Source organism: Salvelinus fontinalis, chromosome 24 (genome assembly GCF_029448725.1).
Source record: "Salvelinus fontinalis isolate EN_2023a chromosome 24, ASM2944872v1, whole genome shotgun sequence".
Taxonomy (NCBI): Eukaryota; Metazoa; Chordata; class Actinopteri; order Salmoniformes; family Salmonidae; genus Salvelinus; species Salvelinus fontinalis.
The window spans coordinates 39,340,184-39,356,984 of record NC_074688.1 but is presented as its reverse complement, the minus strand read 5'-3'; the positions used below and the strand labels follow the sequence as shown (position 1 = coordinate 39,356,984).

The 16,801-nt window shown below is 40.4% G+C and overlaps 1 protein-coding gene across 7 annotated transcripts in view; it reads right to left on the bottom strand.

Annotated features, from left to right (window-relative positions):
- Positions 1 to 2,895: 2,895 nt before the first annotated feature.
- The window catches only part of LOC129822417 (muscleblind-like protein 1), a 211,732-nt gene continuing 197,826 nt past the window's right edge, over positions 2,896 to 16,801 (bottom strand). For 4 of the 7 annotated variants that reach the window (XM_055880687.1, XM_055880686.1, XM_055880690.1 and 1 more), the window contains 6 exons: positions 13,656 to 13,803; positions 10,285 to 10,320; positions 8,892 to 8,936; positions 6,045 to 6,136; positions 5,541 to 5,614; positions 2,896 to 5,208 (listed from right to left, as the gene is read on the bottom strand). In XM_055880687.1, coding sequence (XP_055736662.1) covers positions 5,558 to 5,614; positions 6,045 to 6,136; positions 8,892 to 8,936; positions 10,285 to 10,320; positions 13,656 to 13,803 — 378 coding nt within the window. In that variant the 3' untranslated portion in view covers positions 2,896 to 5,208; positions 5,541 to 5,557. The remainder of the gene's footprint in view (positions 5,209 to 5,540; positions 5,615 to 6,044; positions 6,137 to 8,891; positions 8,937 to 10,284; positions 10,321 to 13,655; positions 13,804 to 16,801) is intronic. The other 3 variants (XM_055880691.1, XM_055880693.1, XM_055880692.1) reach the window with 3 other exon arrangements.

Here is a 16,801-nt window from a genome sequence, read left to right as displayed (position 1 = left end):
ATTCTCTACTTCTGCATATTTCTGAAACGGAATGTTATCAGATATTCATCACAAACCTAATATTAGATCAAGGGAACCTGAGTGAACAAATATATCACAACAATTGCATACTTATTTCATGTATTTCTTAAACAAATTTATGTAACACCCAATGCCTCTGTGTGAAAAAGTAATTGCCCCCTTTACACTCAATAACTGGTTGTGCCTCCTTTACCTGTAATGACCGGGCTGTATTACATCCGGCCATGATTGGGAGTCCCATAGGGCTGCGCACAATTGGCCCAGCATCGTCCGGGGTTTGGCCGGGATAGGCTGTCATTGTAAATAAAAATTTCTTCTTAACTGACTTGCCTAGTTAAATAAAATAAACATATATTTTTTTATTAAATAAAAATGACGTCGCTGTGGAGGAATTTTGGCCCACTCTCTTAAGCAGAACTGCTTTAACTCAAACACGTTTGTGAGTTTTCAAGCAGGAACTGTCGTTTCAAGTCCTGACACAGCATCTCAATTGGGATTAAGTCTGGACTTGGCCATTCCAAAACTTGTTGCTTTTTAGCCATTTTCATGTAGACTTGATTGTGTGTTCTAGATCATTGTCTTGCTGCAGGACCCAGCTGGTTCCATTATGCCTGGCTAAAACCAAACACATTCCATAGTAAGAACCTCATACCAACGGTCAAGCATGGTGGTAGCTGTGTGATGGTTTAGGGATGCTTTGCTGCCTCAGGACAAGGACAAATTGCCTTAAAACTTCTTCGGGATCGGTGTCCCTTCCAAGGGACGGTTGAGCAAACGTAGGCTAATGTGATTAGCATGAGGTTGTAACTGACAAGAACATTTCCCAGGACATAGACATAGCTGATATTGGCAGAAAGCTTACATTACTGTTAATCTAATTGCACGGTCCAATTTACAGTAGCTATTACAGTGAAAGAATACCATGCTATTGTTTGAGGAGAGTGCACAATTTTGAAAATGAAAAGTTATTAACGGAAGGAACCATTCCTTCTGCTCTGTATCAGAGACTTCTACAGGTGATTGTCAGGCCATCCGTCTGTGAGCTGAATATGAAGGACAGCTGGGTCATGCAGCAAGACAATGATCCAAAACGCACAATTGTTTACATGAAAATGGCCCAGTCAAAGTCCAGACCTAATCCCAATTGAGATGTTGTTGCCGGATTGGAAACAACAGTTAATGCTTGAAAACCCACCACATGTTGTTGAGTAAAAGCGGTTCTGAGAGTGGGTGAACATTCCTCCACAGCGACGTGAGGCACTGATCAAAAGCTACAGGAAGCATTTGGTCGCAGTCGTTGCAGCTAAAGGTGGAGCAACCAGTTATTGCAGCTAAAGGTGGAACAACCAGTCATTGCAGCTAAAGGTGGAACAACCAGTCATTGCAGCTAGAGGTGGAACAACCAGTCATTGCAGCTAGAGGTGGAACAACCAGTCATTGCAGCTAAAGGTGGAACAACCAGTTATTGCAGCTAAAAGTGGAACAACCAGTTATTGCAGCTAAAGGTGGAACAACCAGTCATTGCAGCTAAAGGTGGAACAACCAGTTATTGCAGCTAAAGGTGGAACAACCAGTCATTGCAGCTAAAGGTGGAACAACCAGTCATTGCAGCTAAAGGTGGAACAACCAGTCATTGTAGCTAAAGGTGGAACAACCAGTCATTGTAGCTAAAGGTGGAACAACCAGTTATTGAGTGTAAAGGGGGCAATTAGTTTTTTCACACAGGGGGATTGGGTGTTGCATAACTTTGTTAATGAAATAAAATAAGTATCCATTTTGTTGTTATTTGTAAATGCATGTTCTCTTTATCTAATATTAGGTTTTGGTTGAAGATCTGATAACATTCAGTATCAAATGTATGCAAAAATAGAGAAAATCAGAAAGGGGGAAAATAGTTTTCCACGGCCCTGTAGGTTTCCCCTTGTTTGTTTGTGGCTAAGTAAAGAGATTAGTGTGCGTACTCCATGCTCGACCCGCCTCCGACCCCTGACCTCAACTGCAACGCCCCTTAAGAGTGATCAAATATGCAGCTATATTTTCAACATGGCCTGACATCCAGGGAGATTACAAATATTCAAACAATAGTTACTATTTGAAGTGAATACAGTAGAAAATGTCTTTTTTTTTTTTTTTTACCTACACATCTAAGAACGAGATTTTTTTATAATATTTTTTTCCTTATAAGAGTGACTAGTTACAAACCAGACGATCAATAAAGTAATACTCCGTTGTCAGTGAGCATTGTCACAGCAAGCCTCACTCTCCTAGTATTCCCTCAAAGTCAGATACCCACATAAAAGATCTTTGTTCAAGGAACTCAAACAGACAAGAAATGAAAACAATTCTTACAGTTCACAGAAAATAAAAATCATTTAGTTTACAATCATAACACTACAGTAAATATTCAAATCAACGTTACATGAAATTTCAGAACAACTAAAATATGGTATGAAGAACACAAAAAAACACACAAAATACCTAATATTCAGAATCCTACAAAAGTTTCTGGTAAAATTTTAGTAAGACAAAACTCCCTTTAACTAAATATCAAAAATGTAATCCGTGCATTAAACAAAATTAAATAAGACATTCATCTTCTTGAAAAACGGAACTCATCAGGAAATAAATGTTTAGAGTGAAAGACAATAATCATATATATACACCACGAAAGCTTTGTGTGGCGACAAAACAACAAGGCTTAGGCAAGAGGACGTTTTGAAATGGCTCGTTGCGTTGTGCCGACCTCGTGGTGTCTTCTAAGGCTTTGGATGAGTAATACAATCAGGTCAAGCTTTACCAACTCCTCCATGTCTTTTCATACAAATCATGCAGAAGCACGGAGGGTTTAAAACAAAAAACTATCTACCCCCCCCCCCCCCCCCCTGTCCATACACAACTTCATCTGAGATTTTGGCCCCACACATTCGCTGAACAGAGCTCGACTAGTGCACCCACATATATCAACAAAGAACACAGAGGATTTTTGTTTGTTGACTGTATCTATCCAAAAGTATCCCTACTATCACACATTTAATTAGAAATAATGTGTTTTCACAAGTTCTCTTACATATCGTCGACCATATAAACTGCACTTAATAAAACATAAAATAAAATAAAAATCATTAAATGAATTATAATAAAATGAAAACCAACACCATATTAAAACTCAGAGCAACTCAACCATAAGTCACCATGTAACTTTGAAAATTCTCCTAACACCACTCAGCGGTTTGGTTTATCTTGCAACTTTCAGTAGTGCTTCATTCTATCCTTCCTTGTTTACAGTCTACACACCTTCTTCGTCACAAAAGTGACACTTTGGCATAATGTTGGGTCCAGGGCCAAAGCCCCCTGCATTACGCCTTTACAGTCTATAGACTGTATACTCAGAGACAGAGAGGACCAGGTCCTAACAGAACCAACTAGAGTCTATAGACTGTATACTCAGAGACAGAGAGGACCAGGTCCTAACAGAACCAACTAGAGTATAGACTTTATACCCAGAGACACAGAGGACCAGGTCCTAACAGAACCAACTAGAGTCTAGACTTTATACCCAGAGACAGAGAAGACCATGTCTTAACAGAACCAACTAGAGTCTATAGACTTTATACCCAGAGAGGACCAGGTCCTAACAGAACCAACTAGAGTCTATAGACTTTATACCCAGAGAGGACCAGGTCCTAACAGAACCAACTAGAGTATAGACTTTATACCCAGAGACAGAGAGGACTGGGTCATAACATAACCAACTAGAGTATAGACTTTATACCCAGAGGGGACCAGGTCATAACAGAACCAACTAGAGTATAGACTTTATACCCAGAGACAGAGAGGACTGGGTCCTAACAGAACCAACTAGAGTATAGACTTTATACCCAGAGGGGACCAGGTCCTAACAGAACCAAATAGAGTCTAAAGACTTTATACCCAGAGACAGAGAGGACCAGGTCCTAACAGAATCAACTAGAGTCCATAGACTTTATACCCAGAGACAGAGAGGACTGGGTCCTAACAGAACCAACTAGAGTCTATAGACTTTATACCCAGAGAGGACCAGGTCCTAACAGAACCAACTAGAGTTCATAGACTTTATACCCAGAGAAGAACGGGTCATAACAGAACCAAGACCTCTTCTCTGTCTGCCTCACACCATGGAATCTAAGCTCAAGGCAAATCAAAAGAAAACCAACAGAAGACCAGAGGTAAATCAAACAACATATGGTGGGTAACTGCGTACCCAAGAGGCAAAGACCATGACTGGTTCATCTGTTAATGACATCAAACTGTAGACAAACATTCAATGAACAAGGACACTAGAGACATTGGAGACGTTGAAGGCTTTCCCCAGGTTAACACTGTAACATGGCTATAATGACCTCATAACACTCAAGGTTTTGGGAATATACAGACATAGTCTATGGCACTTTAAGTGGAGCTTGCAACATACCTAGTAAAGCTGGGATGGGTTTTAAAACACAAAGGTGTACTAAACCCACAACATTCTGCTGTCATTATGGCACCAAGCCCACTAACCCATTTCAACCAAGTTGATCTTGTAAAGAACCATGTCATCAACAAACAAGCCATGCACAATTCATTCAGTCTAATATGGCAATTAGCTACTATTCCTCATCATTTCCCTCCTCTTGTTTAAAATACAAGGTGCACCTTTGTTTTGTGTAAACCATGAAAAATAATATAAATTAAAGAAAAACAAACTGAAAATAACATAAAAGAGAGTCTTGGTCTGCTGACATAACAAACTAGTGGGCGTGACTATCTTCTCATGTTGACATTCAAAGTGTGTCCGGTGTTTTAATGGATGATGCCTCCACAGATATAAAGGCTGGCTGTAATGATCTGTAGATGGCATAGTTCCTCTCTCTGTAGGAGGTGCTGTTGTCTGTATGGTGTGTGTAGAATACACATGTTCACCACCTTATGACAAACTGGACCTCTTCGAGTAGCATGCATGTCAGAACCACTACAGCTTACAGGTGGTTGGAGTCTCCTGGTGTTCTGGATGTTACAGGCATAGAAATATAATCTATTCTGAAGATGCTATGTCTATGCTTACAGGCATAGAAATAGCATCCATTCTAAAGATTCTATTTCTATGCTTCCAGGCATGAAGGGTGAACTGTTGTCTGGGACGGATGGAGCACCAGCACACTCCAGTTTCATCTGCAGGAGAAAACAATGGAACATAATAGAAAGGAACCAATTAGAGAACAATGGAAGAACAAATCAAAAGAGATTGCATAGACATAATGACATACAGATGTAGGATCTAAATGTGATCACCTGCACAGCAGAAAATGCAAACGTGTAGTATGTTCAAGGTTTAAAAAGGCTTCGAAAATGTGCAATTTTTTTTTTTTTATCAACACCTACAAAAATGTCCATTAATTATAATCCACACAATAATAAATATGTTCTGTTGTTGCGAGAACATTTTCCTGCCGTGAGAAACGGGTCAAGTTAAGACCCTACATCTGTATGAAAATGAGTCTTACTGTTCTGGTAGAGACTTCTACATCTGAGTCACATACTTGTGACTAGTAAGATGATCTGTAGATATTATTGGAATCTGGGGAAGAGCATGAGAGATAGAGAGAAGACAGAAAACAGCCCTTACTGGAAATGTAGCTTTTACAACACAACTCTCAATGGGCTATTTTCATTTTTCTTGCCTCACTTACAGACGGTGCCAAATTCACTATCAATCAAAGGTTTAAATGAACGGAAAACAATATGCGTTACAAATCAAACAACACTGGCCACTGAGGAGGAAACAATACCGTCATTTTCCTGAATGTTCTAAGTGTGTTTACAAGTTAGTAATCAGTTACCATGGCATCCATCCTCCTCTTTTGATGACCATTCGTTACAATTCAATATAGAGTGGTCATAAGTACCAACAAGATGGAGGATACAGCCTGTAGCACAGTACTCTCAAAACATCACATACCATCACAAGAAGTGGACAGAGAGAGACAGGAAGCAGAAGAGGGGCAAACCTGATTGGCTGTTGCGGTTGCAAAGGGACCACTTGTGGCAGATGAGGTGGCTGCAGACACAGTGGTGGGCGTAGCACCGTGCATCATGGGTACTTTAGGGAGAGAAAGATCACACAGACAAATGAACTGGAGCAGGCCCAAGGTGTTGTTCTATTTTAAAGGTTACTGGGTAAGTATTTATTTAAAGGTCTTCCTCTAACCACTTATAAACCTATCGTGTTGATGTTGTCCATTAGAAAATAATTTGTTTGTGTATTTCTTACTATCTATAAATAGGATCTAGTGCCATTGATACAACATTCTAAGCTGACCTTTAGATAAGGTGTTAGCTGACAGGGTAACTGAGGTTTGGGATGAGGGTCAGGACAATGAGTAGATCAGAGTGGGTTATTACAGCAACAAGCTACAGTGTATTCAGAAAGTATTCATACCCCTTCACTTGTCCCACATTTTGTTGTGTTACAGCCTGAATTTAAAAGGAATTCAATTGAGAATTTGTGTCACTGATCTACACACAATACCCTATAATCTAAAAGTGGAATTTCGCTTGTAGAAATTTTAGAAATGAATTAAAAAAACAACGCTCAAATGCTCAAAAAGTATTCAACCCCTCTGTTATGGCAATCCTAAATACGTTCAGGAATAAAAATGTGCTTAACAAATACATTTGTAATTTTAATTGAACCTTTATTTAACTAGGCAAGTCAATTAATAACAATTCTGATTTACATTGACGGCCTACCCCGGCCAAACCCCAACGATGGTGGGCCAATTGTGCGCCGCCCTATGGGACTCCCAATCACAGCCGGATGTGATACAGCCTGGATTCAAATCAGGTACTATAGTGACGTCTCTTGCACTGAGATGCAGTGCCTTAGACCGCTGCACCACTCGGGAGCATAATAAGTTGCATGGATTCATTCCGTGTTCAATAATAGTGGTTAACATGTTTTTTTAATAGCTACTCCGTCTCTGTACCCCACACACACAATTATCTGTAAGGTCCCTCAGCTGAGCAGTGAACTTCATGTACAGATTCAACCACAATGACCAGGGAGGTTTTTAATTCCTCGCAAAATATTGGCACCGATTGGTTGATGTGTTCAAATAAAAAAAGCAGATGCTGAATATCGCTTTGAGAATGGTCAAGCTATTAGTTAGACTTTGGATGGTGTATCAATACACCCAGTCACTACAAAGATACAGGTGTCCTTCCTAACTCAGTTGCCAAAGAGGAAGGAAATTGCTCAGGGATTTCACCATGAGGCCAATGGTGACTTTAAAAGAGTTACAGAGTTTAATGGCTGTGATATGAGGAAACGCAGGATGGATCAACAACATTGTAGTTACTCCACAATACTAACCTAAATGACAGAGTGAAAAGAAGGAATCCTGTACAAAATAAAAGTATTCCAAAACGTGCATCCCGTTTGCAACAAGGCACTTAAATACTGCAACAAATGTGGCAAGGTAAATAACTTTTTGTCCTGAATACAAAGTGTTATGTTTGGGGCAAATCCAACACAACATGGGGTATGAATACTTTCTGAAGGCACTGTATGTGGCACATCATATGACAGACAAACATCAGCAACGTGACATCATGCATTTGTACTGCATAGCGAGAGCGGCGACATTCAATAGGGGTGACACACAGGGAAACAGGTGAAACAACGGTAACACTTTACTTGACACTCACATTGTCATAACCATGTCATAATATGTTATAACAGCTGACATAACTTGACATAACCATGTCATAATATGTCATCACAGCTGACATAACTTGACATAACCATGTCATAATATGTCATCGCAGCTGACATAACTTGACATAACCATGTCATAATATGTCATCACAGCTGACATAACTTGACATAACCATGTCATAATATGTCATCACAGCTGACATAACTTGACATAACCATGTCATAATATGTCATCACAGCTGACATAACTTGACATAACCTGTCATAATAGGGTTTAACACTGTCATGACCCATATATTTACACCTGTTGTGACATATATTGAATTATTTTATGGCTGGTTATGACACCTACATAAGAGTAATTTATTCAAATTATTATTTTCCCTGCCAAGAAGTTTCCTTTCGTTTGAAAGTTTGTTTCTTAAATCCTTTGTTGTTGTTGTAATGAATTCTTTACAGTTATTTTTTTTTAAATGCAATAACATGTAGAAAATACACTTTATGACACCGTCAATAAGCATTATGACCATCATAATCATATAAGCCAGATAGGCCTATCACGTACATGCCCTTATGTCAATCATCTGTCAAAAAGAGGGTGTCTTGTCCTGTTCCTGAAATCTGCTCTTGCATTCATCCCAGTCATCAGCAACAGAGCATTGGGGTAGGTGCATGTCTGACATCAATGTGTGCATTTTCTGAAATAGTCCATTTCAGAAAATGTTATATAACATTAACATACTATTGACAGGTAGGCTATGGTGTAATGGAATGTTTTGCCTTGTCTGGTAGGTTGTGTGTGTTTTTACACACTTATGTAGGTGTCAAAACCAGCCATAAAATAACGCAATACATGTCACAGCAGGTTATGACCATAATATAACAGGTTATGAAAAGTTATGTCAGCTGTTATGACATATTATGACATGGTTATGACCGTGTCATAACATGTTATGACGCTGGGTGTCAAGTAAAGTGTTACCGTAACAACTAGCCTACAGTAATAAAAAAAAAACATTCTCAAAATGTACTTCAAGATGTTTCATACTTAATTCATATTTCGATAACAGTACACATCTCATAACTGAACCACCAGCACCACCATCATCACCAATAATATTATAATACTACAACTAACCCTGTCTGCAACCCACAGTCTGTCCCAATCCAGTCCAGTCCCACTCTGTCAGGGTATGAAATACAAGATGAAATGCTCTGTATATTTTTCTCCAAGCTGTGAATCTAAATGTTAATTAAATGTAATTCTATTACAAATCATTTCCTGTATAAAAATTCATCTGAATTGACATTTTTAAGCACAAATAATGCAACAAAATACAGTTTCTAACTATGAAAATATATTTTTTCCCTGACAGACAAGGATTGTCTCGACGGTCGAGAATCCCGCTGTATGTTTATTGACAGCAGTTGAAAGAGTGCCTCAAGACTTTGTGCCACATCTCACCAAAACAACGCCCCTGTGTCTTTTCCATCATCAACACCTGGCCAAGTGACAAATAAATCCTTCGTACTGTATTGCTTCCTTCGTACTGTATTGCTTCGTTCATACTATATTGTTTTCATTGCGGACACAAGACAGGGAAGATAATATAACAATATTTGTGTTAACATGTTTAATTTTTCATGTTCTTATTATCTTATGAAAGCTGCACTGCAATGGTAAGGGTAGTCAATAACCCATCTGCCACGCTGATCATCAACACGGGGGCCCCTCAGGGGTACGTGCTTTGTCCCCTACTGTACTCCTTGTTCACCCACGACTGTGTGGCCATGCAGGATTCTAACACCACCACCAGCCTATAGGGCTATACATGCTGCCATTCACATCGACGGGGCTGTAGTGGAGCGGGTCGAGAGTTTCAAGTTCCTTGATGTTCACATCACCAATGAACTATCATGGTCCAAACACGCTACAGAGAGTAGTGCATACGGCCCAGCTTCCTGCAATCCAGGACCTATATACTAGGCGGTGTCAGAGGAAGGCCCAAAGAATTGTTGAAGACTCCAGTCACGCTAGTCATAGACTACCCCCCCCCCCCCCCCATTTGATTTTACACTGCTGCTACTCGCTGTTTATTTTCTATGCATAGTCACTTTACTCCTACCTACATGTACAAATTAACCCGACTAACCTGTACCCCTGCTCATTGACTGAGTACCGGTAGCCCCTGTATATAGCCTCGCCACTGTTATTTTATTGTTTTACTTTTGATTTATTTTTATTAATTGCTTAAGTTTATGTAGTAAATATTTTCTTAACTCTATTTTCTTAAAACTGCATTGTTGTTTAAGGGCTTGTAAGTAAGTATGTGTATGTGTAAATAAAACCTATCTATCTATCATTTATCTAACTCTTTATGAAGGGAAGGAGACGAGGATATGAGGCTACTTTGGACTATTGAGAGGCCCCCTTTGTCTCAGAGTGGAAAATGGCCGCCCTGATGGCTTGAGATGGAATGTGAGGGACTGAAAAGGCTTAAAGGTAATCAGGAAGGAAAGCTGGCACCTACCAACACTTGTTGCAGGTGTCATGCACAATATCGAGCCTGCCCATCATGCATTGCAACAGGAAGTGGATTGGAAAAGGAGATGGAGAGAAGAAATCAACACAACCCATTACAAGACAGTGTCCACAGAGGTTGAGAGTGTTGTTACGGTTACAGAGTATACAGTACATTAAAACGCATCACACAGGTGATACATCATCTACCATGAAGTGAATAAAGACATATTTAACTTGCATCTTTAAAAAAATAAAAATAATTAACCTTTATTTAACTAGGCAAGTCAGTTAAGAACAAATTCTTATTTACAATGACGGCCTACCCCCGGCCAAACCCGGACGACGCTGGGCCAATTGTGCGCCGCCCTAAGGGACTCCCAATCATGGCCGGATGTGATGCAGCCTGGATGCCAACCAGGGACTATCGTGACGCCTCTAGCACTGAGATGCAGTGCCTTAAACCGCTGCACCACTCAGGAGCTCCTCTACTGGCATGAATCATTCATTAATGATAATCATTACCGTTAACAATGGTCACTCTTTACAGATAGAATCATGGTCGGTACTAAATGCACACAAACATACAGAGAGCTAGACCGTAAAGCACACAGACAGATGTTGATGTGTGTTTCAGTAGCTATGATAATGTTGCTTCAAAACACTATTGACAAGTCCTACGTTTGACCACCAGTCATCCAGGGGGGAAAGTAAGTCTTAAAAAGGGAAAAAGGTGAATGACTAGTCATATCAGCCATTAACTTTCTCCCAAGATCAATTACATGCCAGGGCAAGTTGTAAACTTTCTCTCTTGTAATACTCTTCCTATGTAAAGGTTGTTGGCCCAGAGTGGTTATGGAAGAGCTTCATCCATTTCTCTCAGTGTGGACTTGGACTACTGTGGCTTGACAGCAGGGATGGACTGAGAACAGAAATCGGCCTGGTTATTTCTGAAACACTGGCCCATTTTTTTCTTCAAGGCCCTTACACCATCCCACTATTAACCAGCAGTAACACTCACTGGACCCAATTCATGCCGGCTATTTTTACATAACAGGACTGTGAGAGGACTGTGAGACAGAGTTAAGGTGACTTTGTTGTCATCTTAGGGTGGTGCCAGTGTTCTCAGACTGGTGTAGATGGGTCGGACCAGGGTGGTGCCGATGGGTCGGACCAGGGTGGTGCCAATGTTCTCAGACTGGTGTAGGTGGGTCGGACCAGGGTGGTGCCAGTGTTCTCAGACTGGTGTAAGTGGGTCGGACCAGGGTGGTGCCAGTGTTCTCAGACTGGTGTAAGTGGGTCAGACCAGGGTGGTGCCAGTGTTCTCAGACTGGTGTAAGTGGGTCGGACCAGGGTGGTGCCAGTGTTCTCAGACTGGTGTAAGTGGGTCGGACCAGGGTGGTGCCAGTGTTCTCAGACTGGTGTAAGTGGGTCAGACCAGGGTGGTGCCAGTGTTCTCAGACTGGTGTAAGTGGGTCGGACCAGGGTGGTGCCAGTGTTCTCAGACTGGTGTAGGTGGGTCGGACCAGGGTGGTGCCAGTGTTCTCAGACTGGTGTAAGTGGGTCGGACCAGGGTGGTGCCAGTGTTCTCAGACTGGTGTAAGTGGGTCGGACCAGGGTGGTGCCAGTGTTCTCAGACTGGTGTAAGTGGGTCAGACCAGGGTGGTGCCAGTGTTCTGGTGTATGTGTGTGTTTGTATGTGTTAGTGTTTCACCAGGGACACTGCAACATGAACGTCCAATCAGAAGTACAGTACCAGTCAAAAGTTTGGACACACCTACTCATTCAAAGGTTTTTCATTATTTCTACATTGTAGAATAACAGTAAAAGCATCACAACTATGAAAAAAAAACACATATGGAAACAATTAGTATCCAAAAAAGTGCTAAACAAATCAAAATCAGCCCAAAGGACAGATTTCCACCGGTCCAATGTCCATTGCTCATGTTTCTTTGCCCAAGCAAATCTCTTAATCTCTAATTGGTGTCCTTTAGAAGTGGTTGCTTTGCAGCAATTCGACCATGAAGGCTTGATTCACGCAGTCTCCTCTGAACAGTTGATGTTGAGATGTGTCTGTTACTTGAACTCTGTGAAGAATTTATTTGGGCTACAATTTCCGAGGCTGGTAATTCTAATGAACCTATCCTCTGCAGCAGAGGTAACTCTGAGTCATCCTTTCCTGTGGCGGTCCTCATAAGAACCAGTTCCATCATAGCGCTTGATGGTTTTTGTGACTGCATTTGAAGAAACTTTCAAAGTTCTTGACATGTTCCATATTGATTGACCTTCATGTCTTAAAGTAATGATGGACTGGTCTTGGTCTTTTACCAAAAAATACTTGATCTTTTACCAAATAGGGCCAACTTCTGTATACCACCCTTACCTTGTCACAACACAACTGATTGGCTCAAACGCATTAAGAAGGATAGTAATTACACAAATTAACAAGGGACACCTGTTAATTGAAAAGCATTCCAGGTCACTACCTAATGAAGCTGGTTGAGAGAATGCCAAGTGTGTGCAAAGCTGTCATCAAGGCAAAGGGTGGCTACTTTGAAGAATCTCAAATATAAAATATATTTTGATTTGTTTAACACTTTTTTGGTTACTACATGATTCCATGTGTTATTTCATAGTTTTGATGTCTTCACGATTAGTCTACAATGTAGAAAATAGTAAAAATAAAGAATAACCCTGGAAATGGGTAGGTGTGTACGGACTTTTGACTGGTACTGTAAGTGTGCTGTGCAGGCCCGAAGCCAGAGGTTTTATGGGTAAAGAGCTTGAAGACAGAGATTTTATGGGTAAGGAGCCTGAATACAGACGTTTTACGGGTAAGGAGCCTGAAAACAAAGGTTTTAGGGGTAAGGAGCCTGAAGCCAGAGGTTTTATGGGTATGGAGCCTGAAAACAAAGGTTTTATGGGTAAGGAGCCTGAAGCCAGTGGTTTTATGGGTAAGGCGCCTGAAACCAAAGGTTTTATGGGTACGGAGCCTGAAAACAAAGGTTTTATGGGTAAGGAGCCTGAATACAGAGGTTTTACGGGTAAGGAGCCTGAAGCCAGAGGTTTTACGGGTAAGGAGCCTGAAGCCAGAGGTTTTATGGGTAAGGAGCCTGTAACCAAAGGTTTTATGGGTAAAGAGCCTGAATACAGAGGTTTTACGGGTAAGGAGCCTGAGGCCAGAGGTTTTACGGGTAAGGAGCCTGAAGCCAGAGGTTTTACGGCTAAGGAGCCTGAAACCAAAGGTTTTTTGGATAAGGAGCCTGAAACCAAAGATTTTATGGATAAGGATTGGGTTTGTGAATGGAGATCAGCAGTATCAGACTTGACTTCAGGGGTCGCGGCCAGTTGAGAGGTGAAAGGTGAGAGGTCAAGGCCTACCTGACGGGATGAACTGCTGCTGAAACGGCATGTTGGCCAGGGCCTGTTGGTACTGGAACATGGCAGCGACGTTGAACATGGCGGTGGCACCGGTGGATTTTTCAACTGTGGGTCTCTTTGGTAATGGAGGTAAAACAGGTGGGAGCCCCTGATAGAGGGACCCGGTGGAAAACACAAAACAAAAAGATAGAAGGAGCAGGGGGGGGGGGGGGACAAGAACACACATGGTGGAAGTGGAATCAAAGACAGGGAGAATAAATCATTTCATTAGAATAGAAAGGCATCTCCATGAAGCAATCATTTTGAACCAAAAATCAGCAAGTTCTTCTAAAACAAGCAGTGATCTATGTAACACTAGTCCTTCTAAAACAAGCAGTCTGCTACTTTAGTTGAGATGAATTGTACAGCATATTTCTTCAGATAACAAGTAAATCCCACAATTTTATTATAGGTTGACTATGTAGCACTAGTCCTTCTAAAACAAGCAGTATTCTATGTAACACTAGTCATTATAAAACAAGCAGTGTTCTATGTAACACTAGTAGTCCTTATAAAACAAGCAGTGTTCTATGTAACACTAGTCCTTCTAAAACAAGCAGTGGTCTATGTAACACTAGTCCTTCTAAAACAAGCAGTGTTCTATGTAACACTAGTCCTTCTAAAGCAAGCAGTGGTCTATGTAACACTAGTCCAAAATCAAGACAGTGGTCTGTTACTCTACTTCTACTAAAGCAAGACAGTGGTGCTGGTCTAGGAATTGTGATAACTAGTGATAACAATAAAGGTATTTACCAACATACAAACAATATAGACAGAAATAATGGAGTACTGCGAAGTTTGAATAATGCAAAAAATAAACAGTGGTGTAGAGTACTGAAGTAAAAATACTTTATAATACTACTTAAGTAGTTTTTGGGGTATCTGTACTTTACTATTTATATTTTTGACAACTTTTACTTCACTACAGTCCTAAAGAAAGTAATGTACTTTTTAATCCAGTGATTTTCCCTGACACCCAATGTACTCATTACATTGTAAAAGGAAAATGGTCCAATTCACCCACTTATCAAGAGGAGTATCCCTGGTCATCCCTACTGCCTCTGATCTGGCAGACTCACTAAACACAAATGCTTGGTTTGTAAGTGGTGTCTGAGTGTTGGATTGTGGTCCTGGCTATCCGTACATACAAAAAGAAGAGAAAATGGTGCCGTCTGGTTTGCTTAATATAAGGAATTTGAAATTATTTACACTTTTACTTTTGATACTTGAGTATATGTAAAACCAAATACTTTTAGACTTTTACTCAAGTAGTATTTTACTGGGTGACTTTCACTTTTACTGGAGTCATTTTCTATTAAGGTATCTTTACTTTTACTCAAATATGACAATTGTCTACTTTTACCACCACTGAAAATAAACAAGCAAATATAACACATACTTGATAACATATTAGGACCTCTACAAAACAATGACAGTAATGAATGTACCAGTAATCATGGGTGACAACAGAAATGATGTTAACAGAGAAAAGCCTTGTACATTCTGAAGTTCCTCTAGAAGCCCACCCATCCACCAGAATTACACATGCAAAACTGCTCATGATAAGAAAATATATCATAAACGTGCCATATATTTATACCGAATAGACACTAGTCACGCTTCTAACTACTGCATTCACTAAATTAACTCCAGATAGATGCTAAAGCCGTGTTACTAAGGAATAATAGACTATCAGGGATGAACTGACTGTCGACAGTATGGGCCCTGTACGGGGTGTTGCAATTTCAGCCTCCTTCCCTTGTTGACAAGGAGACGGAATGGAAAGGGACACTTGGATGAATTAATTGGGTACCATTTTACCCCAAATCAATTCATCACCCCATCAATGAAACATTTAGTTAACAGTATTGCCACAATCAATTCATCACCCCATCAATGAAACGTTTAGTTAAAACCTGTTGGGGATGGGGGCGCTGTTTAGACTATTTATGCTAATCGGGTAATTTTTGAAACGGCTTCCCACAAAATCCTTGATCGTACAATATGCATATTATTATTATTATTGGATAGAAAACAGTCTATAGTTTCTATAGGAGTTGAAATTTTGTCTCTAAGTGGAACAGAGCCCATTCTACAGCAATTTCCCTGACATGGAGTCAGATTTCAGAAATGTTGGCCACTGTTCTGAAGTCAGTTAAAAGGGCACTGTTATTGCTATGACTATACGGACACTTCTTACGTCTTCCCCTGGATGCCTTTACGTGATGACGATTCCAATGGGGTCGATTGCGCGTTCACAGGCCCTATAAATGAAAAAACCCTGTAGCTAGCAAGTCTTTCCTTGGTGCGTAACGCGCGTGCTGGACACCGACCCGCTCCTGTTCCAAGCTTAGTTTAGCCTGTTATATTTCTCCGGTCATCTTTTCACTCGTTATAGGAGTTAAAAACATCATAAGGTAGTTAATTTAAAGCGTTTTATAGCAATTTATATCCGTTTAGTGCGATTTTGGGACATTTATTTTTGAAACGATGTGAATAGCTGGGCACGCTTTTCAGTTCATCCCGAACGCAGTTGGCATTTCCACATGGCAAGAGGACAGCTTTCCACCAAAAGACGATTACTCCCAAGAAAGGATCCTTTGCCCAAGATACTGATGGAAGAACAGCTCAAAGTAGGACATTTTTATTATGATAAATCGTGTTTCTGTCGAAACATTTTAGTGGCTTAGGACGCCATGTTTTTTGACGTAGCTTCGCTTGGCGCAAACTGTATTGAAAAGTAAGGATAAATTAAAAAATGTAATTCCGCAATTGTATTAAGAATTAAATTGTCTATCAATCCCTGTCCACCCTATATTTTTTTGTCACGTTTATGAGTATTTATGTATAAGAGTAGATCACTGTCTAAGTGGCGCAAGGACATTTTCTGACCAGCTGAGCTACATTTCACATTGTCTAACCATGATTTTGGTGGCTAAATATAAACATTTTCGATCAAACTCTATATGGATTGTGTAATATGATGTTACAGGAGTGTCATCGGAAGAATTCTGAGAAGGTTAGTGAAAAAATTAATATCTTTTGGCGATGTTGACTTTTATCGCTCACTTTGGCTAGAATCAATGCTGGGCTGCTATGTGCTATGT